This window comes from Embiotoca jacksoni, unplaced genomic scaffold, assembly GCF_022577435.1.
Source record: "Embiotoca jacksoni isolate LCO1_2020_lvr unplaced genomic scaffold, fEmbJac1.0.p SCAF_49, whole genome shotgun sequence".
NCBI classification, from domain to species: Eukaryota; Metazoa; Chordata; class Actinopteri; family Embiotocidae; genus Embiotoca; species Embiotoca jacksoni.
Window position 1 is genome coordinate 2,672,090 of NW_027185402.1, and position 26,045 is coordinate 2,698,134.

Genomic DNA, 26,045 nt, shown 5'->3' on the forward strand with positions numbered 1-26,045 from the left:
ATTTGAGGTACACTTGATACAACTGCGTGAAAACCCCATTCAGTTCGCATGAAAATAAAGTTGACTGACTTTGAGCAAAAAGATAACTTGACTAATAGTTAATTTTATAATCGCGCCTTGTATTTGTTTCATCAGGGTACAAATAGTCGGGACCGTTTGGCAGTGTTGTCTGTTCTAGCATTTGCCTTTTGTACACTTAGCGTGTGGGTAGACTAGTCACATCTGTGTTTTCAGCTGGGATATTTTGAACCGTTACTTGTGGGCTTTTAGTTTTCAAGGACAGGTTGTGCATGTCAGCGTGTGCACTCTGGAGTTCTGTACTCTGCAGCTTGTCACGCATACTTGGTCAATTTAATCCTCCAAGGAGGTAGTAGCAGAGATTCGTGCCTCCTCGCTTTAAGTGCTCAGTGTCACATCAGTACATGCTCATCTCACTTGGCTTCAGGTTCGAGTTTAAAAAAAAGTTCTACAGTCAGTCGGGTCCGGAAATGAGCTAATGTCAAAATCTTAAAGCTTCGTCCCGCTGCAACTTTTCCCTCCATTAATGTTGTGTTTCTCACGACAGATCTAAAAGAAGCTATTTACCCAGCGCAGCTTTTTATATCATTCCTGAAATTGACGAATTAAGATATCTGTCTGCTCCTTCGAGGCAGAGGGAGGACAAGGAAGTCCAACCACAAGTGTACAGACTGACTGATGTGGAGTGCAGTGCTTTCAAGTATGGCAGTCACACAATGCTTCACGAATCAGACTCACGTGTTAGATGGCCTTTACTGGTGGTGCTGTTAATTTAAACTAAAAGGACAGTCAAAGTATCCTGAAGTGGCCGTTGTGACTCGTACACGTCGACTGGACTGATTTTAATTTGGTGCTGAAAGAGGCTCTGTATTCATAGTTTTAGGCAACGTTTGTTGTAATGACACAAATCAGGATCAGGGCTGCAGCCAGGAATTATTTTCATGATGTGTTGAGTTGTTTTCTGATTAATCTGTTAATTTAGTACATAGACCGGGAGATAGCTGAGAAAAATGGCTTGTCACGCTTCCTGGGACCTTGTGTGAAATCATCACATTGTTTGAATTGTCTGACTAAAAGTTCAAACCTCAACAATGTTTACTTTCAAATAATTCAAATGCATAACATCACATTAGAGCCGTTGAACAGGCAGCGGTCTTCTCAAAATAACCTACATTTTTAATTCATGATAAAAAAAACGGTTTCATAATCATTTTCTTCAGATTTGCCAATCGACTAATTGTTTTTGGGATGCAGGTACGAGATGTTCGCGGGTTGTGATCGATTAAGCATCAGTTGATTTTTTTTCAGCAGTACCTCAGCTGAATTTGATCAGCTGTGAAATCTTGCTTCCAACCACCCCCTCAAAGTCACTTTTCCATGTAATTAATTAGCACAATCAGTGAGCTGCTAAAACAGAGCCAGCACTACCAGCTTCAGAGGTGGAAGGATGACACATGGCTAAGACGAAAAACAAAATGTGACCGCTTGAATATAAAGCAAAGCCTCGTCTTTGTGACCAGATTTTGAACGTGACTTGCACTTTTTGCGTTACGTCACGGTAACGGTATAGAAGTCGGCAGCCTTTGCTGTATTTGAATTGCCAATTCCTGCACTTTTCCCCACAGCACCACTGTCTGCGGAGCCTTTTCTCCCCCTTGCGAGAATGCTGTTGGATCTGAACGTACCAACAACTAAACACGCTCCACTTTAATGAGTCCTAAAAGGCAGCCTGCACAGTGGATGGGTTTTTATCTTAGCAACGATGGGAAAACAAACAAAAAAAAGAACCTTGTGGTCTTTATCTGGGCCTGGTTTCTGATGAAAACGGTGAGGCATGGCCTCTCGGGGAACAAGATGCCTGCACTAAGAGGAGTCTGCTGGCTGGCTGCACACACGGAAAGACTTGACTCCAATTTTTGGGGGGGGGGAACGGCGTCTTGCCAAGCTCCCTGTTGCAAGTGTTTATCTAATGAAATATTCCTTGCCTCGTGGCACTATCTCAAGTGGGACAATAGCCAGTGTTTGAGCTTTGTACTTAGAATAAAAGGTGAAACACATGAAATGGAGATTGAAGTAAGTCAATTTCTCCAGCAACAATATGTTCTGTTGTGGCCTGTGTTTCTCTGTCACTGTGGATGTGGGGGAGGCGGCTCGTGGAGCAGATCGCTGCTTAGAATTGCAATTTTTGGCGAATGGAAAAACTTTGGCTGAATATCACGTACAGTATGTTTTTTTTTGGTTGTTTTTTTTTTAGATGTCTGTCCTTGTGCCCTTTCAGTCATGTTAACAAAATGGCAAAAAAAAAAGTTTTGCAGTCCTCGACTGGTTTCACTTTGAGACAAATAACAGATGGAAAGAGCAGCAGGAGGGTTAAGTTGACCGGTGAAGCTCTGAACTCCAGCCTTCTGCGACTGGAACGCTTGCCGTGTATTCGGTGTCATGTTGACTGTACTTTGCCACAATTGGTAGTCCTTTTAATCCAATGGCAAACTTTCGTACGATCTATAGGACGTAAGGATGTTGTGGACCTAAAGCGAATATCCTTGGAACTTGTGTATAGACCAAAATCTTTTAGTCAGTTTTAGGAATAGCAAGAATCAAATACTAGTTGTATAATGGCATATCATGGTTGTTGTTTGATATAATTTATAACAGTGTAATATAGTCCATTGCCTTTTTTTCCCCCTTTGATAGGGAAACAATATTGATATATTCACATTTAAGTTTCTGTTGTCTGGAGTAGAACAAGATTTAAACAAAAACTGCATCCTAGTCTTCTTTACGTGTAGTGAGAGTAGTTTATGCAGTGTTGAACCGTTCAACATATCTCTGTAGTACTTAATATAACACTAATGCTGTTAATATTCTCCGTATGGAGCATTTTAGAGCCCGACCGATTTATCGGTTGGCCAATAATTTCATTGGCAGATGTGGGCCTATCAGATTTATCCATGTGCATACTGTTCAATATGAAGTCAATGTATAAATCAGATGTTTTTTTTTGCTTGCTGATATTGATGTCTTTCCCAAAAATCCAGTATCGTTATGTCTCTGGAACATCTCCAGTAACTGAGTCTGAGATTATGAGGGACGTTAATGATGAATTGAAGAATAATTTGCATCCCCGGGACATAATATCCTCAGGTTGTAGTTTCCTATTTGAGAGAGTGGTAGTGGACAATATGGATAAAGTCTTCTGTTTTGTAATAGGTATTTTTATATCACGACTTTGTGATAGAGTAAATGTTCTGGAAAATCAATTGAGAAACTTTTTATGGATGAAATAACAGGCACAAATATTTGCTTCTTTTTAAAAAAAAATTTTTTTTATACCTTATCATCAAATCACTGACGAATACGTATTCATCGCAATGATGCGAAGAATTTAATAAAATCCAATATTTAACTGGCTTCCACCGTTGGTCATAACGGTTTGATGCACCCATAGATGGTAAATGCTACCTCAGTGTAAATACTATGGAATAAGTACTTAAATTTTTATCCCATCTCAGCAGCCACTGTTTAATATCGCAAAACCCTCTCAGATAGCATCATAGCTATCGTATTTATACCCTCCAAGGTTTAAATGTACTCAAACCACAATACGTGCCTGTAACCTGCAGCTCTCCATTTAACTAGTTTCCTGCTTCTTCTCCTTCTTGCAATATTTACAACCTGTGTACTGCATCAAAAAAGATCCAGGGAAAAAAACAGCAGTTGTTAGGCAAGACTTAACAGAAATAGTCTGTACACACCACAGACAGGATTGCTAATTGGTCACACACAGATCATCATGTACATCATTTATGAACCTCGCTCATCCACCACGCCTTCCTGGTTAAGCGTATTTCTTGCAGGTGAAGAGTCAACACAATCGGTGTCAAAAAGAAAAACGCCAGCGACGAGGTTCACTTTCAAAAATTGCTGAATTGGCAGTTTTTGAATATCCAGACAAGATTTTGATGCTTAGCTGTTGTTGATGTTTATAATAACTCGTGGGGTGACGAGATAGCTTTGTGAAGACGGATAACCGGTGTCATCTATGAGACTCGGCTTCACTGAGACGTGTGGTGAATTGTCGGTAACCGTACTGTGTAAAGAGCACTTTAAACTCGCCCTGAAAACACGGCTGTCTTTGAGACTTTCAATGTTGCCGTTCTCCAGTTCATCTGTCACGTCACAATCATGCACACTGCTGAGGGTTTCGTTTCTTCTTGTGAGTGAAATGTATAGGTCATGTGGGCAAGAGCTGTTTGCTGTGTGGCTGTATTTTCTATTTTTGCTTGGGTTATGCAGTCAGTGGGTTTTGACCTTGGATTAGGGACACGCCAGTGAATCAAATGACTCATGTATTTGTGCTTGTGCAGTGCAATGTTGGTGCTGCAGTTTATGTCGAGTACATTATGAAGCCGGAAAATTATTATGGTAAGAATGGATGTATTATATAAATAAAACAAATCTCCATATGAATGTCTCGTCCAAACCTGCAAGCAATGTTGGCCTGAATGTCCAACTTCCACAGTAGGAAGTATTAACTTGGCATTTGCAGTCATCCTCACAATTTCACTGAAAAGAAATGTTGCATGTGATCAGTGCAGCATGTTCCTGGGAGAGATTTGGAATGATCATTTTTTTCCAATTGTTTAAAATATTGAAAATAAAGACATGTTCACGAAGTTCACAGCCTGAACTGATGTCTTTTAAATAGCTTCTTTTTTTTTTTCTTCTTTTCAATTTATGGTTAAAAAAAAAAAAACATAACTCAAGGAACTTATTGAACCGTATGAAACACGAGCAGCAGTTCTGAATGACAAATTGAGTTATCACTGGCCTTAAGATGGAACAAGTCAGTCAGTAAGCACAGCTATTATGAAATGGCAAGCTGTTAAGTAGGGCTGCTACTGTACGGTGTATTTTTCCACGCGTGCCCTCAGTAATCTGAGCATCACGCCATTTTACACATGGATTCTGATCTGCCAAATATCTGGAAACAATGGGATGAGCATATTGTCTTTGACACGGGAGGATTTGAAATTTAGTTGATCATGCACTTTTGTGTGGCGGGTTTTGCACAGATTTCACTACTCTGACACGGCTGACTCAATTGAAGTACTGGCGAGAGTCCACTGTGATCTTGTCACAGTGGACTCAACAACAATGGGTACACACACAAAAAAAAGTTAGCTTTTTTTTTTAAATTTATTTTTTCCCTCTAACAGCTTGCTTGATACGAAGGATGCGAGGACAGTCAGGGTAGCTACAGTCAAATGAGGGGAAAGTAATCATCCAGTGATCAAAATCTAGATTGTCACATTGGACTGAGGAAAAACAAACTGCCTGAAAGTGAAAGCTGTCACATGTAGACGACCTGTCCCGAAGGCAGATTAGGCTTTTGGTCTGAATGCTCGGGGTGCGTTGATTAGTGCACTTCGTACTGGCACTTTTTTTTTTTCTCTCTCTGCTTAGTTTAGTATAATGAGTGCATTTCAGTGTTCAATTCACAAGTCTGGATAACGTTTTGGAAATTGGAGGCATATTTTGATGCATATTGATAATATTACAGCTTGAAAAATGGTATTCGTAATAACACTAGTTAATTTGGTCTTATTGCTGTTAACTGTAAACATTTTTGTATATTTGTTAATTAAATTGACTTTACATCACTAACATGCAAATTAGCATGCAGCATTGCCCAGTGTTACTTTCAAATGGGCTTTGGACTTTCAAAAATAGTTGACAGCACTGACTTCCATGCACCACGGACACTCTGCATCTGACGGTGGCAGTGTTGTAACACAATGAACAGAGAAAAGAAGTAAACAAAAAAAGAAAAGTCCTGTTTTAAAAAAAATGAAACCAATGTGCTCAAGATTGAATTTACTGCGAATACAAAAAAATGAAATGAAAGAAAATGTCAGTGGGGTTGAAAAGCTCCTTTTTTAATCTAGGTGTAAAAGGACACGTGTTTTCCAGATGGATGCATTTAGACATAAAACAGTGCAATCAAGAAGGCATACATAATTGAATCTATTAAATGATTTCTGTGAACTCATAACAGAATTATAATGTTTAATTCAGACATCACCCCACTCTAAGGCAGAGTATGATACATTAACAAAAATCGCTATTGACTTCTTCTTTTTCCCTGACTATGCACTAAGACGTATTGATCAGGTTTATTGGTTTTTACCTGTCAGCCTGACAGTTGCAACGCTGTTGTCATTGCTCGAGTAGAGAAAATCAATTTGCATTTGGGTTATGGCAGGTTGACATTTTCACTATATGCATCCAACAAAGTGAAAGAAATTGAAAAATAGGGTGTTACATGCTCAGTCATCTCTGAGGTTTTTTTTTGTTTTTTTTAACAAATTTGAAAAGCGGCCTGCAGCCTAAAAAAAAGTCTTGTCTGTGTTTATCTCTAACTTTAAATTTACAGATGCAGGTAAAACATAATGTCTGTAGTACAGGAGAGTGACATGGTTCAAAAAAAATGTGACATTTAAAATGTGCCTACCTTATTTTAGTTTAACATGGTGGTGCGCCTGTATGCTGCTTTTTTCTTTTACTTGCAATACACAATTTGGTTATACAAGAAGTCCTTGTACAATTTCTCACTCTGGAAATTGATTAGCACAGGTGGAAGGTCTGTAAAAATGTAATAATTTCTTCTGATGCCTGGGGAGCGTTTTTATTGCAAGTGTGGCTACTATAAAAAATGTCCTGTATAAAACACAATGAGAATTCTTGGTGTCGTGGTCAAATCAATACATTTTCTGTTAACGGCGTCGATGTGACCCGGATGTTAAATCTCCGTTATAAAATTTTAATTCATCCCTTTGATGGTTAACTGTAGTCGTTGCTATTGTGGCGCTCACATCAGAGCTGGCAGTGTTGGGAATGTGAATTTGGTTCACATGGTCGTGGTGAGCGCTCGTAGAATAATCTCACAGATTACTATGGTTTACTATTGTTTTAAAAATGATGGCATTTAATAGACGTTGAAAATGCCGTGGCATTTGAACCCTTTGTTTCAGTGATTGAAGTCGGTTATAAGTCTTCGTTTCAGGCTCGTTGTTTGCTGATGAACTCTGGCGCTGTCTCACCTGAATTAATGAGTCGTAAGCGTTTAGTATTTCTTGGTAGGAGCATGTCAAGACAAAGTAAATTTGTAGATTATTTCACACTGTGTGTGTGTGTGTGTGTGTGTGTGTGTGTGTGTGTGAGCCCGGATGACAAATGCAGGAATGTGTCATCTTAATTTAAGCAGCAGCTCTGTTGCTGGATGTGAGCAGTCTTTACAGACCAATTGATTTGTGCTTTCCAATTTCAGTGAGCATCTTTGTGCGACACCCTCATCAATTTGACCAATTGCCGTTACTCATGCTTATTGTCCCCGTTGTTGTGGCCAGGTTTCTCCGTTGACTGAACACCCTACACTTCTTGGTTCTGCTTTTCTCTCCTTACTGTAGATGAATTGTGACTAAGTGAAACATCGCCTTTTGCTTCTCCCTGGTTTCAACCAATCTGCATGGACAGCCAGTTATAAAAAAAAATATATAGCCTCTCTTTCTCCCCCCCTCCAACATTGACATGTGATCATCTCTGACTGTTGCTTTTGTTCTTGTTGATCTAACATGAAGTACTTTTTGTGTCCACATTTTCAGACGGCAACTCCAAACTAACATGGCAGTCAGACTGTGCGATGTGGCTTCTCTGCTTAGAAGTGGTTCGTGGGCGCCTGAGCCTTGGACTGGGGTCGGTGGCACTTTTTATTTTTGAAATCATCTGGGCAGAAGGCCCGCTTTTTGTTCTCAGTGCTCAGGCCATACCAATGATGTTAGCTCTCAGTCATATTCCCATGTTCAGTTCAAACTAAACTGTTTAATTTGGATTTCAGGCACATTTGGGGTTTGTGTATGAAAAGCTCCCAAGTTGTTAATGTTTGACTGTATTGGTGTGGTCTAAACCTGTCTGCCACTGTCTTCTCTGATATGTTTATCTCATAGAATCACTTCAAAATGTCAAAATGTGATTTCCTTAAAAATAATATGGGGAAAGTGGTGTGATTACACCGATCTGCTTTCTGCACATGGTGAATCTGTTAATTAAGGATGACTCTTCATGCATTAACTTGTTCCTGGTTACCTTAACTGATTTACGCTATTGTTCAGGGCCTGTTGTTTGATGGCTGCCAATTTGGTGCTGAAACAAAACATCGTTTATTTTATTCCGAATGAAGTGTTTCACTTCGGTTGCCACATTTATCTTTGAAAGATATGTTTAAACATGCCACTTAGTAATGTCAATATTCTGAGCAATGGTTGAGCCTCTGACAATTTAATAGACCTCACATTTTTTATTTTTTTTTTGTAGAAAGCCTCTTCTGTTTTCCCAGAAAGAAAAGCAGCAATTATGAATACTAGAGAGGGAATTCATTATGCAATTTAAATTTTTTTACCAATTTAAACTTTTTTTTAATTTGTTTTTATTCATCCTGCTGGAGCAATATACAATGTAATATGTTAGATTTGGTAAGGTATGCAAAACTCACATTTGTGTAATTTATTGTTTGCCCAACATCCAGAATATTTTTGACAACCAGTACTTTTGATGCATTTCCTGAAGCTTGATTGTCTGATGTCTTGTGTTTGAGGTACAAATCCATTTTTAATTTGGTGCATCTGAGAATAAGCAGTAGAGTAGAAACAGTGTTTTAATGTGTGAAGAGCGTCCTTTTTTTTTAACTGTTGGTAATGTGGTGCTTTTTATTTTTTGTTAGCATGTGGTTTTGACTTGATTTTTTTTATTATTATTTTTTATTATTTTATTTTCCTTTTCTTTTTCTTTTCTGTCTCTTTAGCAGGTAATTGCTGCCATGGAAACACAGCTGTCCAATGGGCCAACTTGCAACAACACAAGCAACGGTCCTTCAACAATGTCAAACAACTGCTCCTCACCTGTAGAGTCAGGGAGCATAGAGGACAGTAAAACTAACTTGATAGTCAACTATCTGCCTCAGAACATGACCCAGGAGGAGCTGAAGAGTTTGTTTGGGAGCATCGGAGAAATTGAGTCCTGTAAACTAGTTCGAGACAAAATAACAGGTAACGTGTCTGTTTGCATTGCTGCGGCTGGTTAACCCCTCGGGCCTTACCGATGCGTTGTGCTCTGAAATTATTGGTGGCAAATATGTGCATTTTTAATTGGATTTAGAACTTTCATATAAAATATATTTAATGTAAGCTGAAAGTAATGAAAGCAAATATTTTCTTTTGCATATTAACATGCATGTTGAACCTACATAATGTATCGGTGGGGCCCTTTGTAACAGTGTTGTCCGTGCCATAAGCTTTTCTTTTGCATGCACAGTATGTGATTTTCTTTCCGTACGTTTGAAGTCAAACGTCAAATGATGGACCTGGTTTACCCTCCAATAAATGCAGTGGCCGTCGTTTTGAAAGTCCTCCTAATCTTTCCAGATCTCGGTATGGAGTGGAGAATAGCCGGCACATTACATTCTTCCCATAGTATTCACTATAAAACCTACAAGCAGTAGCATAAGGACTGATATTAATTGCTGTATACTGTGCTTCAGCGTGTGGAAATATAATATTTCCCCCCAAAAAACCGGTCTCTCTGGGGACATTGCAGTTGGAGGACTTACAAATGATTTCGGGTTGTTTTAATGGCAGAGGCGCACACTGGCATGGCTTTTGTGACATGAGCTGGTCGATAATGGCTGAGGCTGCTGCTGTGTGTGTATATATATATATATATATATTTTGTTTTCCTACTCATGGTTTGGAACAAGGTTATCGAGACCTTCCTCCATCTGCTGCTTATAACGCAGTGCAATGGTCAGGTGCATGAAGCCTCTCTGTGCCTGAGACCAAACACATCTGCTTCATTTGCATTTGGTCCTAAAACATCAATAGTCCGTGTTGGGCGAGCAGATCTTTTCATTGTAATGATCCTGGAGGACGCGGACTGATCATAGATTGTCTTTATTCTGTGACTCCCAATGTCATCGCCTTCATTAAATTAACATGGAAGATGTGCACCCAGCCACATCTGGCTTTGAAATATTCATAATGTTAAATATTTCACACTGCTTATGTATAGCTGACCATTATTTGCAGGTCTATCTTTGTGGGATTGCTGCAGTTCCCTCGAGTCACTAACAGCCTCAACTCTTTAAAAATGCTGTCGAATGCGCTCAGTGTGTTGAGTTTAACCGTTTCTCTCCTTGCTTCTATAACAACACTGTGCTGCCTCCTTTTAAGCTTTCTCTGAAAAGCATTTCCATTATAAGTACATTTGTTGTAAAGATCTCCTTTTTAAAAGATAAAACTGAGTGTTGGCTCAATTGGAGTGGCACAGTACTGGTGATCTACATACAAATTCAGAGCTTTTATATTTCATGTGTCTGGAAATAAATTGTAGTCGGGGGTAGACCACAAGCCAAGGGGGGTCTGTTTGCGGGGATGGAAGGCGTCGAGGCTCCTATTATGTATTTACTAAATTCAGACTTTTTGGATGCAGTGATGATGAAAATTGTCAAGTGCTAAGTCTGGCATGGTAAAAAATGCTCTCGTGTAGCCATGCATATAAAAAATGCATTTGATTGTTAATGTGTGAAATGGGCTGAGTTGAGTTGACAAGTGATCCTTGTTTAAAATCAGTGTTGGGCACAGCCTGCTTGGGTGATTGAACGTAAACAAGGCCTGATAGGTTGCATATTTAGTCGAGCAGGTGTGAACGTAGCACTCCAAGTAATTCAAGAGCAAAGAGTTAAATGAAACGAGTTGTTTGAAATCGGCCTGACCTCGAGTGGAAATGATTGAGGCACCGTATAGGTCCTGATGCTACATGCCTTCAACGTGGAGCAGTTGAAATGTAAATGATGTTTCAGTACTTTGGCATAACTGCTTCTTTATGGTTTGAGCAAGAAAACAAGGCAATCTGATGACTAGAATTTATAGACTACAGCTTAGAAATCAGGTTTGATCTTTTCCGTCACCTGCAATCAAAACAACCAAACGTTAATTGACGAAGAAAGCGTCGCCGATGCTGCGATCTGTATGCTGCCTGTTGCGTTATAAAAAACTGTCTATTCAAACAACATTAAATGCAGAGAAGATGTGTTTAACCAGGCTGGTTGACCTTGTAGATCTGCCCTCCCTTAAATGTTGATTTTCATTGTTGGCAGCAGCAAGTTGTTTACGAGGCTGTAAATAGTTGGTTCATGTTTTGTCAATTTACAAGTTCCGAGTCCATTAAATAGAATGAATCACTCACAAACATTATTCTTGTTCTTTTTGCTTGTTTTGACTCTGATAATGTGACATTAAAGTTAAACATGCAACAAGAAATTTACCAACTTGCTTTGACAACTTTGTGCAGTGAGAATTTGCAGTGCTCCAACAGATCCTATAATATTAAACCTAAAACGGGAAACCAGATTTCTATTCTACCCTAATTGAGTTCACGCTTGCCTTCAAATTCTTAGTGCCCACAGCCATTTACATTCTTCATGCTGCACACTTGTTGTGTCATTGAGCCTCAGTTTTGAGTTTTTGGTAACGGTTCAATTAGAATTTATATATTCTTTAATTTTGATGTTAGTTAATATATTCAAAGGAAGCTAAAACTTGTTTAAAGCAGCAAAAATAATTGCTTGCTTTTAGTGTTTTCCTATCCTTCCCTCAAACGGTACAGTAAATATGTCAGGTTTTTATTTGGCTTGCTCTTTGACTTAAGCTGCCATTGTAATTTCCGAACTTAATATTTAGTGGAATAAAAGCAGCTGTTAGATTTGTGCATGTCCACGCATCGCAGTCATGTCAGTGTTGGAAAGTTTTACACATCTATAAACAATTTATCTTTTAATTAGTATTATTTTGAGCATGTACCGTCATAACAGGAAGCCATTAATGTGAAGAATGAATTGTTTGCTTTGTTTTTAAACTCCTGTTAGATTGGATAAGGGATGACAGTTGCACCAGCAGATGTGGTCTGTTACGGCAAACTCTTAAAGGCTCTTGGTGTCAACAGCTACTTGATTTAAAGTAATTATTTTTATTTTGAAGAAATACAAATGCCAACTGGAGTGAGTGAATTCTTAGCTCTCCAGCTGGCAGAAGATACTTGTCAAAGAGGACACTTAAGGAAGGCAAATTTCTATTTAAGTAAATGTAAAAACATGTATACGTAGCCCCAGCTGGAATAAATTGAAGCTCACAAAAGTATTAATCCCTTCTGTCACTGCAGGAATTCATCAGCTATCATTTTGATTATACGCGCTGCAGTATGGATTGATAATGGATTTACAGTGATCTTTGCACATCAACAGAGTCTAACCAGCATGCTATTAATACATTTAGCAGTTATAGTATTTCTTTAAAAAAAATAAAATCCTTTTTAGCTGATAAAATCTTGAATTGGGGTGGGAAGAATTAGACCCTTAATGTTATTCAAAGCCTCCAAGTCATTTCTCAGGAATGGTGCTCTGATTTCAGCTCTACATTAAAAAAAAAAAAAAAAAAGCTTTCCCCTCCAGACTCTGTTGCTTTTGTCTCTCCTGTGGCCCTGTGGCGATGGATTTAAACCAGCCTACATCTGTGTACTGGTGCTACATCAGATGTTAAGTAATCACCAGAGAGATGCATGCTTCCTCTTTGCTTTAAATGTTCACTCTTTGGCTGCTGCCGCAGAAGCAGCTTTAGTCTTTTTGTGTCTTTTTCCTCCCACTATGGACCGTATATTGTCGTACTGGAAGCTGGGGTGCAGCTCTCGGCTTCAAAGCGTATCCCAGTACGTCTCCTCTGTTCTTTAATGAAAGCTAAATTTAGTTATGACAGTGGATGTGGCAGATAGTGGACACTCCATAGGAAGGCGTCTCTATAAGGCTTGGCGTGCTCATGTGCAGCATGTGCCCTCCAGGTTTAAGTAAAAGTGTCATTTTCACCAGCTCATTTCAAAGGCTCGGCGTATTTCTCCTGGCTATAACAGTCCCTGACATGCAAGGTGAAATTAAGTTTATGAACTTTACTTGATCACAGCAGAACAACCCGTGAGAGCAGTGACTCATGGTGCTAAGATGCATAAAACTAGTATGGATGAATATCAGTCGTTCAGCTGTGCAGAAGAGAAGACTTGACAGCAATGCTGCAAGCAGTATTTGACAGTAGGGTGTCTGTTTTTATTTTGTGTTTTTTTTCCTTTTCTAATGTAGTGTAACTATAGAAGAAATGAGGGTTCTGTATCTACCTCTACGTTGGAGTCACGCTTGGTGTTTGCTTTTTGGACAGCAGATAAACTACGAAATGCACTGACATTTTGTTTTTGAAAAATATCCACATTTGACTCATTAGCATATGAAATGCAATTTAAAAAAAAAAATAAAAAAAGAAGCCTATTAAGTCAAGTGCAACGTATTAATGTAAATTAGAGTCAGTAGTGCGATATCGGCTTTAGAGCTGTACGAAGTAACTCTGCCTTTCCAGCCATCCTGTTTGGATGAAACTTTATTGGAATTTTTACTGGGTAAAATTCAACCAAGAGCTTCCGCTGATAGACTTGGGCCCGAGTCAGCAACTATTACTTCATGTAAAGCGTAAAGTTTTTGTTTTTACCTGATAGTCTGCTTTAACTTTGTGTGTTCACTTTTCTACCCTATTGTTACCCTAAGGAGAGGGATTACTCACTATGACACATCAATTTCAAGTTTAAATATGTACATGCATCTATGAGCGGCTTCATGCTTACGTTTAGTTTAAACTCCACACCGTGTCGGCAATGAAGGTTCTTGCCGTACAGGAAGGCAGATTTAAACGTGCGGTACGAGTATACGTACAAAACATGTCATCAAATTTGCACACTGTCTGCGTAGCTCTGAAAGCTAACCCGAACAGCATTGGATGGATAACAGCTGGTGCACTGCCGGGAGTTTCTGGGTAGAGATTGTTACTGCGGGAGTGCGTGTACGTAGGCCTCGATAGACTGTTTTATGAGGGTGATTGTTTGGATCCCTGAACAAGTCTCACGCCGAATATGTGAATAATTGATATCCAATTTGTGTATTGTGACGATATCTAAACCGTTTACAGTATGTCATTTGCTTGTGCTGACTAGGAATCGGATCGGCTAATAACGACAAAAGAAACAAATGTTGTTGTTTTGTTGTTGTTGTTTTTCCCCAGTGATAACAGCACGAGTGACTCTGCTCTTTATTTTAAAGCAATCCGTTTTCAGTTCTTGACAAATGCACTTTGCAGTCTAACAAAACTCCATCTTCATTCTCCGTGTTCCTGCTGCTGCTGTCGTCCGCCGGCTCCTTCAGCATCACTCTTTTCTCCGTTCTTCTGTCTTTGTGCTGCACTCGCGTCTGCAGCTGAAGCCTGAAATTACATTTTTAATGTACATACAATTACTGTTTGAAATTATCGATAGTTGACTTCAAATTATTTTTCAATGATGCCTTTTATTTGTCACTGACTGTTACCTCATGAAGCGGAGCTGTGTTTTTCCATGTGTGTAATTGAATAGAAAGGGAGTGAGAACAAGAAACAAAGAGCAGGAAATCTCTCCTGAGGAGAACAAAGTTGTTGCTGCAGAAACAACTTTTATACGATGGAACGATGATAAAATGATAAAACAGACCTAAACGCAGGTTGATGACAGCAGCTGTGCTTTGAGTTGAGCTATATGAACATGGAGATGAGTAACGGGAGTATTTATCTAATGACAACTAAACTTCAATCAAAGAAAATGTAGGTTGCTTCTGTATTTACTGTATTGATAAGATGAAACTGCTTTAGCTGCTGAACTTGACCGGCAGTGGAATTGCGGAGAAACCCAGCAGTGTGGGTGGAGGAAATTGAATTGCACATAAAGAGTGGGTGTCAATCTATTGTACATTTTAGAGATAAACTGCAGAGGGAGGGGAACACGGTGAGCCTCGGCTACTTCGCTGTGTCATAGACGAGTTGGTGTGAAAGCAGAGCAACTGCTTGTCATTTTTAATTTAAAATATGTTTGTCAAAGAGCTGGTGTGAGAATTTGCCTTCGGTTTGAAGCCAAATAGATATTTGTTGAAAACGGACTTTGTGACCTTGTGGGTTCTCTGCCAGATAAAAAAAAACAAAGTAAAGTTAATCTGTGTGATGGTTTTACTGACAGTTTATTTTTGGGGGGTAAACCGGTAATCATGCCATTCACCGGTGAGTCATAAAAGGCTGTCTCAACCATATTTGCTAGTTGTACATTGTCTGCAAACAATTGAGTTTGTACACACAGTGTGATCCTAAATCCGTTTTTCTTTTTTTCTATTTAAATTTTTTTTTTTTTTTGCAGGGCAGAGCCTAGGATATGGATTTGTGAATTATGTCGACCCGAAGGACGCAGAAAAAGCCATCAATACCTTAAATGGCTTGAGACTTCAGACCAAAACCATCAAGGTAGGATGTCGTATCTGTTACAATTCATGACCGGTTGCAACAAAAAAAAAAAAACCCAAAAAACCATCAAGTTATGCTGCTCATGTCTAGCTCTCTAGGTCGAAGTATAATGAGGCTGGAGCAATGTGGGGTGGAAAGGGAGCCCATTGTTAATCTGGGCACAGGCGGCTTTGCTCGGGCCTCAAGTAGAGCAGAACTGTTTCTATGGTTGCATGTGCTGTAGCTCTGCTGTATGCCTTTACAGGGAGGTGGCTTCCATTAGCATTCATCAGGCAATGTAGCTCTCAATGCGCTGGTGGAAAAACTCATTTGCTTCATATAGTGCTGCAGGATTTGTGGATGGTGGAACCAGATTATTAGATGTGATATATATATTTTTTTTTTTTTTCTCACAGTGGCCTTACAAGGAGCTGTCCTTCTCATATCGGGCAGAGGGGTGTTAGAGCAAATGTCTGTGGGCACAAACACGTTTGGTGATAGAAAATCCACGTTTGAATGTCACCAAATTTGTAAGCTGTACGCTTGATTATTTCTGTATTTAACACTTGAATATTGTGCAGATGTGGCATGTTATGACAGTGGAAGATACGGCGTGTTATGAGCCTCGCCACTTAATTTCCACGTATCAAACGGAGCACATCTTTTCTCTCCACGTCTGCCTCAGTTCATTCCTCTGAAAGTAGAACATGGGAACGTTTCTTTATGTATCACGCATCCAAAATTCTCTGGCTGCTCTGTCAGAAGTGCAAATAAACCCTAGTGAGGTGGAGGAATATACTTTGCAAATATCAGCATTAAATGATGTGTGAAGGTGAGAGGAGGCAGAAGGCAGGGATGAGGAGAAGCAGGAGAAGCCTGGCTGTGGGCGGGCAGCCTCAGCGTTTCCGATCACTCCATCAGGCGTCCCTCCAGGTTCGGTACGAGGCATGTTTCTATGGTGGACTTCTTCCTGACCGGTGGCTACAAACAGAAAGGCTTTTTGAGAACACTTTTTTTTTTCTCCATGCAGGCATTGCATGAGACTGCCAACCCAGACTTGAATCAGTTTACAATGATAACAATTCGGACACTAATTTGCGGTACAAACGAGTCGGAACAACCTGCAGCCGTCACACAGAGAAGAGGAAGATGCAGCAGACTCGTGACTGTCCTGTTTCTTTTGCCTCTCTAACTCTGTCATTCATTCCTCCACGAAAGAAAGCAAATCTTACATTAGCTCCAAAACGTCAGCTGTCTTGGTTCCTTCATCTAATTAGATAAATGTCCACATGACTGAAAATGTGACGGTGCACCGAGAAAAAGGAATTAATGAATCCTCGGGTGCAACGACGTATCGATCCACATGACCTGGGAGATGATTCTTTGGTCCCCCTCTGTTTTCTGTTACTCGTCAGGGTATAGATGTTTTTTTTTTTTTTTTTTCTGCTGCTGCTGTGTCTGTCCTGGTGCTGCGGGTCTCCAAATATGTCCTGACTTCAAAGACAGGAATGGGCAAGATTAGTTTTAAGAGGCAGCCTCCCTACTCTTGTCTACAGCAATATTCAGGACATGTTAAATTTATATTTAAATAAGAGCTGTCTAGACAGGCCTGATGCTGCAACTATTTCTGTCAAGACTCTGAGTTTGATGGACAGAAAATGTTGGTTAAACTCCTCTTGGACGGGCAGATTTGTCACCGTCTACTTAGCCAGGAGGAGTCATTCTTAAGTTTGCACTGAGTAAAGAAAGAGACGTTCACAAATGCACAACAGGGAGCAGACACATTATTGCAATGCACCACTTTGTTGTTGTTGAACCCAAATGATGATGGCAGCAATTTAAAAAGGAGAAAACCTGGCTTGGATGAAGAGAAGTTAACAAAACAAGTGATTTCTATATTGCCGTTGTCTTATTTTCCTTATTTTCATGTGCCACAACACCCCAGAAAAAGTGTTTCTCCCTTTAAGGGAACATTTTCGTTTTTGCCTTATCTGAGCAAATTTAAAAGTCTGTTTATTTGCAACATACAGTCGATGACTGAGATGTTTGCTGAAGCAGGCAATGATGTGAGGAGAAACCGCATTTGACTAAGACCAAACTCCATTATCTTATTTTCGCCTTCTCCTCTTACATAACGGAGTCCCACAGCTTTGGGATAAACCGGAATTTTTTTTCTTGGCCTGGAACATTGTAAAATGTAACAGACAGGTTTGGCTTCAAGTTGTGCCACCTGGATCAAACCTGTGTTTATTACCATTTGAATTTCACACAAGTCTTGACGTCATTGTGTTGAAAGCTTCCGTTCATATCAATATTATCTTTAATGTTATCTGAACACCCCTTTGAAAGTTGTTTGCCCTGTCATAAAAAAATGTTTAAATCCTACAAATACTAATTGTTTGTTTGTCTGTCTGAGAGGAACCCTGTGTTTTTGTGTCCTGATAAACAATATAGTTGTTCAATGCAAACTGAGAGGAGTTGTGTCGGTGTGTTTGTGGATGCGACGTTGGTCTCGCAGTAGACTTGGTGTGTTTCCATCCTCTCTGCTATAAATGGGTCACAGCATCTGCTCTGCTCGCGTTAGTTTGAACAAGTGTAGCCACGAAGGTGATGAACAGCCCGCCCTGATCTGATCTCTGGTATTTGAGTTGAGTACTGCGTGTGCTGGAGCTGGCTGTAATTGGTGGTCATGTGAACTGTCTCCACCTGTAGGTTTCCTATGCGCGTCCAAGCTCCGCCTCCATCAGAGATGCAAACTTGTACGTCAGTGGCTTGCCAAAAACCATGACTCAGAAAGAACTGGAGCAGCTCTTCTCTCAGTACGGACGCATCATTACCTCGCGCATCCTGGTGGACCAGGTGACTGGTGAGTGCAACATGACAGCCCCCCCACCCCCAATCCCACCCCACCCCTCCTCCTCTTTTTGTTCCTTTTTTTACTTTGCCACTTTGGTCCCTCCTTTTCCCTCGAGACTGCCGAACAAAATGACACAGCCAAGCCCGAGAAATACATCAGAGGTGGTGGTATGAGGTTTCCAAAACAAACAAAAAAAAAATGCAATTTTCCACTAGAGGTGTTCATAAATATGCAGAGATAGAATATGAAAATGGGTGTAAAGTAGCAGGACTCAATGCTTCATCATTTCTTTTCCCCTCCAATCTTCCCTCTGCCTGCACTTACCTTCCCTTGCTTTATTCTCCCTTTTCTCTTCCCATCCCCAAAGGTATACGTGTGATGCCTGTTCTATGGCAAGAAATGAAATGCATTTAGAGCAGTTCTATTCTCTGTTTTCCAGCTGTCACTGTGACGTGAAACACTAATAAACAGAATCGTTCACCGAGACATTTCCCAGCGGTTTTGTCCCAGTGTAATATTCCTTCCGGCATGCATTATGGGAACGGTTGTCTTTATTTTTCAAACACAAAACCACTTGTTCCCGGAGAATCCACTTCCAGTTTTACTTTCAGCCTGTAATCCAGCTGCAGGGACACCAGACCACCAAAATGTAAAGCAGGAATCGCAAACCTGCTGTTGCTCCTAAACTAACAGAGTAACACCTGATGCAGAGAGGCTCAGGTTTTCTAATGCTGTTAATACAGTGACAAAATGCGTGAGAATTAAAACATTGAATCAAATACTGCACAACCTGCAATACATGCTAAATACAAAAAGCACAAGGTTTAAGAGAAATACGCTTGACAAGAAACAAAAAACGAAAACGCCAAGAAGTGGAAACACGAGCAAAGTGGAGGACTTCTTACTTTGTAAAAGGCAAAAGACACTGAAGCTCACTAGCAGGAAGAAACCAGACCAAAAGACTAATGACATGCCTGAATGTCCCGAGAGGGCAGGAAGAGGTAAATAAGTTAAAGGAATAATTTGTAAATATTCTTAAAATATCTAATTGCTGCAGTATATTTAAAGGAACCTGTAGCTGTTTGAGTTTTATCCAAAACAGCCAGCTGTTGCTAACGTGCTGATGTTCTCGTAAATCACTCTCACTTCACACAAACTTATTAGCAACAGTCACCACAACGCTGCTGATCTGGTGATATTTTAACCCCCCCCCTCCCCCCCGCCATCTTGGGACGTGGTGCTCGTCACAATCTTCGGTCTTTGCTCTCGTTTCTTCTCTGCTGGCTTGCCAGCGTCCTGTGAAGGGAAAGCCTCGTATTGTTGCTGGTTCTCAGTCAAAGCAAATCCACTTCTTCACCTCCTCTGTTTATTCTCCGGCTGCCTGTTTCCCTGCTCTTCATTTGTGTTGGATCACCACTGATGGTTGTGCTGCTGCCTCTAGTGTCACGTTTCTTGATTTGAATCCCACTTTGATGTCGAGGTAATGTTAGCAATTTTTTTTGTAAAACATCAAAGTGAAAGAGGGTCTGTATTTTTGAAAAGTTAAAAGGGAACTAGACAAAGCAAACTGTTCTTTTTTTTTTTTTTTTTTTTTTTTTTTTTTTTTTAATTAACAGGCATCTTCACATACCCACTTTTATCCGATTTAGTATTAAATATTGATCAAAACGTTGCAGTATGGTAGAATAGTGTTGCACCTTCACAGCGGTTATCTGTGCTGTTTTTTTTAATGCACCATTAATATGTCATATTAGCATTCGATAAGGAAACTCGGGTCTTCTACCCCGAAGTTACCGTTTACGTGGTGTCGGTGATGTGCAAACTGCAGGAGCTTGCCAACATACGGCCGATCTGAAGCTCGCGTATTCTCCTCAGGTGTTTCCAGAGGCGTCGGCTTCATTCGTTTTGACCGGCGAATTGAGGCTGAGGAGGCCATCAAGGGTCTGAACTGTCAGAAGCCGCCCGGTGCCACCGAACCCATTACAGTGAAGTTTGCGAACAACCCGAGCCAGAAGACCAGCCAGGCACTGCTGTCCCAGCTGTATCAGTCACCCAATCGAAGGTACCCAGGACCCCTCGCACAGCAGGCACAACGCTTCAGGTAAAAGGGGCACACCAAAAAGAAAGAAAGAAAAAAAACATTAAAAATCTGATTAGAGGCCAGCTTAGTTAATACTGCTAGTGGAGTGGATTCTGTTGACCCTCTGAGGCTTTTTTGAAATTAGCATTTAAATTGTCTCTCGGCAGTATAGCGAACATATTCTGTGTTGGAGCTCATCAATACTCTGGACAGAATAATTCATCCCCATATTCACATTCATAACTTTGCTGTGTTCCTCCTGTTGCAGACGTAGGCCTACGACACAATCCGGGTTTGAGCAGATTTTGACAAATGTGAAAATGAGATGAGCAATGCTCTGGTGGAAAATACAGCAGATGGGCTGAAAGTCTTTGCATGATTGGAATAAAATGTACACATTAATCCAAAAATACATTTGCTTTTCAGTCCACTCATTGATGATTTGTGGGAAGAGAATTTGTGTAATAAGCTGCGGTATTTTCAGCTTCGACGACCATCTTCGTGAAGTGAATGTCTCCTGGGTTGTGTAGGTTGAATATTGGAAAAACAAGTAGAGTCAACAGAATAAAATGCACATAAAAGTCTTAGGATTCTCTTGAGTAGAACGACTGACTGTAATCAGAACTATTCCTCATCTCTGTCATCCTGTCAAAACGCATCAACCTCCTATAAAGCTCTCTTCATATTAAAATGTGTGTTGGCGTTTGTTTGTTTTTTTTAAGGTTGGACAATCTGCTGAACATGGCCTATGGAGTCAAAAGGTAAATTGATTTTTGTTTTTTAGATTTCATAGTCTGCTTTAATGGATCCGCAGGGAAATTCAGATCTAATGTGAGGAAGCTGATTTTCATTTCCTCTTCTTTTTCTTTCTTTTTTTTTTGGGGCCAGTCTTCCTGATTGAGCGCTCTGCAATATTGTGTAGGTAGTTAATGCTGCGCGAGGTAGCATTGATTCAATATCGGATTGAATTTTACTTGTACTCTCAAATATACATATAATTCAGTTAATGTGAGTAAATCAGACTGTTTGTTTTAACAGCAAGTGATGTAAATATTTAGAGACTGCAGGAGCTGCAGAAAGATGGAGAAGGGAGGACCCCGATGAAGGCCGTCACACGAAGACTATCTGCTCCTCTTGTCCTGGGACATCCACTCTGCCAGATTTATGGGCCCAGCACTTATTTAGTGATACAACACATGGTTCAATATACATGTGCAGCAGCGGGAAGAGAAGAGACCTCGACACACTTTTACTTTAATCACTTGAAATGGTATTATTAGAGGTGATGGTAACATTTTTAACTGAAGTTTAAGTCACTTTTCTTTCTTTTTTTTTTAAAGCTTGAGTGGACATTCGTTCTTCTACATTTAACCCATCCTAAGTACTTAATAATAAATAATGGCAATAGCGTGAGACTCTGCAAGAACTGTCAGCACCAGTCGCTGGGATGTGCAGTTGTTTATCACTTATTTCCAAGTTACAATATCTAGTTGAATATTTGTTGCTTTTGTTATCAAACGCAGTACATCGTCTGCTCAATGGAAGGATGTTAGAAGCCGAGTTTGAAGTGCAGTGCTGGACAAAATGGAACGACATCGGGTCTCTGTGTCTGATGAAGGGTCGTGAAGATGAGCTTCCAGTCCTGGCCAGCTTCAACAACAGGCGCCTTTTCCCCAGTTTTAAGTTAAATATGAACAAGTGTAGTTATTTATGCTTTAAATTAAATGTTGACTGATAATTGAAATGAGGGAAATGGCTTCATAGGAGAAGGTCAGTGACAGTAATGCAGCGAAATGCTTTACACTCGACATAATGTCACACGTCTGGATTAAAGCGTCGTCTGTCCTGCTGGTCTACATAACAAAGGACAGAATTTTACAATCTTACTTGCTATTGCACAAAATTGCATACTTGTATTTTGAGCTTCGTGCTCCTACCTTGATCTATTATGGACAGCCCTGTCCTGCTTCAAACTTTGTTGCATCAGACATCTTTCAGGATTCGACAGGATACCAGTTTGTCTAAGTTGAGTTTTATAAGAATGTCTTCCTCGAGGATGATTGAAGTCCGGTCCCCTGAAAGCTCAAAGACCCGTCACCAGCAACAATACACGTGATTTCTCCTCTGCCTGGCTCGTTGGCAAATCTCTCTACAGGACCTCGACACTGGGCGCACACCTGTCATAGTGGATGTTCCCTGAGAGGCCAACTGGAGCAGCTAATCTTATGTGACACCTGCTGCAATAATTCATAGGCCGTCCATGCACTTTGAATTATGTTTCTTAAAACTGCAAAACCACATTTACCGAAGGCCAGAGGTTTCCTGTGCCTCCATTCTGGTCACGGCTTAAATAGGGTTTTTATTTCCTCTGATATACCTGCTTTTGATTTTGAAGTGTATAATGTTGTGCTTCTGTTTTGATGCGCATTAAAAGCAGCTACAATTTCTAAGAAAATGTGAAAGAAGCTTGTTGTGTTATCTCAAGTACGAGATAACTACACATGCTGCACATTCAGGATAACGGCTCCGTTTTTAGGGTTGTTGTTGTTTTTTTTGACAAGAGGGCCTTTTATAACTTACTGCCCAGCTGAAAGAGAAATATGAAAAGGAGTAGTGTCTGAAATGAAAGAATGGTGCTAACACTGACTGTTAAAGCAACACAACCGTGGATGAAGCGTGGATTCTGCTGATCCCACTGGAGACTTGTCAGATTCTGTTAGGCTTGTTGGCACGATCTCTTGTTTTTATAAAAAGGCCCGTTTTGTGCTCATTTTGGCTCTGGCCTTGAACCGTGTTACTTTGTGTGTTTTACAGCAGGTTCTCCCCCATGGCCATTGACGGGGTGACCAGCTTGGCTGGCATCAACATCCCGGGGCACGCGGGCAATGGCTGGTGTATCTTCGTCTACAACCTGGCTCCAGATGCAGATGAGAGCATCCTTTGGCAGATGTTTGGGCCGTTTGGTGCCGTCACGAATGTCAAGGTTATCCGCGACTTCAACACAAACAAGTGCAAAGGATTTGGTTTTGTCACCATGACTAATTACGACGAGGCAGCTGTGGCCATCGCCAGCTTGAATGGATACCGCCTCGGGGACCGAGTTCTGCAAGTCTCGTTCAAAACCAACAAAACACACAAAGCCTAAAACCCACTGAGATTGTTTCTAGAGAACTCGCGAGAAAGTGGAAACAGAAAATGGAAGCGTATTGACCGTAAATTTCTACATTAGTAAAAACAAGCTTTGTAAATCAGTGTTGCGAAGAAAAACAATATTTAGCGTCCAACAATGTGATTCTTCTTCTTTTTTTTCTTTTTTTTTTTCATTGCTTCGCTTTGAATCTTCATATGCTTTAAAACAGGAAAAAAAAAAATACTGCAGGTTTTGATGCCTGTGATGTTGAATTCTCTTGCTGTCTTTACAGATGCACCATCTAAAACGTTACAATAGGTTTTGTCATTTTGTTGCACATCTGCTTTGAAACAGTAAGTCTCGTAAGGTTATGTGTGGTGATTTTCTTTGTACTTCTGTGTCCTGATTTGCCATAGGTGCGTTATGCCTTCAGTGGATTAGCAAGTACTTATTTTTGAACTATTTGAGGTTTAGTTGATTTTGTAAGTATTCTGTTTCTTGTAATATGAGTTGGTTATTGGTTGGCTGCAAAATGTTGCTTATTGTAAACTTAACGGAGAAAAAGACAAAAAAAAAAAATTCTTAAAGCAGTACCTTGCCAAAGAGCTAAGAACCTCTTTGATGTGGGTTTAAAAAGCATCTATTTTTATAAAAAGAAAAATTTGGAGAAACTTTTTACTGGACCTGGAACAAAATATTTTGACTTGGATACTTTGAAAAATATCTTCATATGACACCTTGTGAGCTTTTGAACTTTACAAGAAAGTTTGCAGTGGTTGAAATTTCTGGAGAGATTTATGATGTAAAAGATACCTTTTGAGATCTTTGTATTATCTTTAGATTATAGAATCAGTGGCAGTGCTGGTTTCATTTGTAAAATCATCTGTGGGTCCCCCTGTCATCCTGGTTGTTAGGACTAGCAACTCGCTTTCGGATTTGATTTGGAAACAGACAGAACTACAAAGGTTTATTTGCCAAAAGTGCATGCAAAATTATAACACGGAGATATCTTAAAAGGTAAACGGGGGATTAAAAAAAAAAAAAAAAAAAAATCAGCTCTTCCTCCAAGATTCCCTTCAGATGGAGCTCATGGTGTTTTGTGGTGTACCTACGATATATCATTCGACTGATTTTTGTCCCAATAAGGGTTTTTACATACTTTGTATGAAATCTTGAGGACGAGCCTACGAAGGCAGCAGCTTAAAAAAAACCTAGTCTGAAGAATAGAAGGGATTACTCCTGAGCTTTGAGCTATGTAAATAAGTCCTTTTTTATGTTGAGTATTTGGCAGACTTCTTTTGGTTCTCGTTTTGACTTCATTGGAAAGTGTGATATTATATATATCGTTTTCTTTTTTCTTTCACGGAGTATGTAAGGTATTTTCTTTTGAGATATTTACCTTTTGATTTCAGTTTCCCTTCAGTTGAACTCCTTGGATTCGTTGTCCTATGGACTAGCATTACAGTGCATCAAATTTGTTGGTTGTTTGGTCTGTAGATAGTCTTGCTTCGTAAAAAACAAAAAAAATAAGAAGAAAAAAAAAGAAAAAAAAAAGTATTAAGAAACTATAGACATTTGTTTTGTTTTTTATATATAAACATTATAGATATATATTTATGTGGTAAAGAATGGATATAAACCACAGTTTTGAACTATTTGATTACTTTTTTTTTTTCATACTCATATATATACGTAATGCATATAACCTGTCTTTAAAATCGTAAAAAAAAAAAGGTGTATATTGCTTTATTCACTTTGGGGGAAGGACAGCGAAGCGGTTCCATTAACGACCGCAAAATTGGTTGCAAAAGTTTTGTCGAACAACATCTGGCTCGCCTCGAACAGACGGATGGACGGAGGCTGGTCCAGCCTCACATGCACTGAATACTGCACCCGCATCCTGCTTGGTATTTCAACCAGTTACTAGTCATGCTTCCCCTTAACTGAGCAGTGTGCTATGCATTATATGATTATCTTTGCAACTGCTTTTTCTCGTTTATCTATTCCTTCTTTGTGTTACTTGTACAAGTTTAACTTTAAGTCTAGATGAGTTGTGATATTTGCTGCTGTGGGGTAGAGACTACACTTTTCACGCCTGACCTGCCGTCGTCGGAAATAGCATTTTGTTTTTCTTTTTTGTAATCTCCTCCTGATTATTTGGTCTTGGCAAATTGTGCCGACGGTCTGGCGTGAAAAAATGTTCCCTCCCGACCCTCTTATCTCCATTCTTAATATGAGAATGATTATTTATTTGAAGTTGTATAGTCTGACTTGGTTCACAGCATTTTTGGAATAGAATATCTTTTGTTTGAATATTTAAAAGGATGTACATGTTCTTTACTTTGTGTTTGGATACTTTGGATTTTTTCCATGTTCAGTACATCAATAAATAAGTTGAAGGGCAATGCAGCTTTGTGAATTGATCCAATCATTCCTATTTACTGTTTGCACCAGGAAAAAAAAAGTTTCATGTGTAAAAAAAAATCTTGTTAAACTGTTTTACTTTAAGCATGAAATGTTTAT

General features: G+C 39.7%; 1 protein-coding gene across 5 annotated transcripts in view; it reads left to right on the top strand.

Annotated features, from left to right (window-relative positions):
* The window catches only part of elavl2 (ELAV like neuron-specific RNA binding protein 2), a 31,991-nt gene extending 6,064 nt beyond the window's left edge, over positions 1-25,927 (top strand). For 2 of the 5 annotated variants that reach the window (XM_069170374.1, XM_069170373.1), the window contains 7 exons: positions 7,683-7,773; positions 8,879-9,122; positions 15,373-15,476; positions 18,168-18,321; positions 20,188-20,413; positions 21,115-21,153; positions 23,207-25,927. In XM_069170374.1, coding sequence (XP_069026475.1) covers positions 7,702-7,773; positions 8,879-9,122; positions 15,373-15,476; positions 18,168-18,321; positions 20,188-20,413; positions 21,115-21,153; positions 23,207-23,537 — 1,170 coding nt within the window. In that variant the 5' untranslated portion in view covers positions 7,683-7,701 and the 3' untranslated portion in view covers positions 23,538-25,927. The remainder of the gene's footprint in view (positions 1-7,682; positions 7,774-8,878; positions 9,123-15,372; positions 15,477-18,167; positions 18,322-20,187; positions 20,414-21,114; positions 21,154-23,206) is intronic. The other 3 variants (XM_069170375.1, XM_069170376.1, XM_069170378.1) reach the window with 3 other exon arrangements.
* Positions 25,928-26,045: the final 118 nt, after the last annotated feature.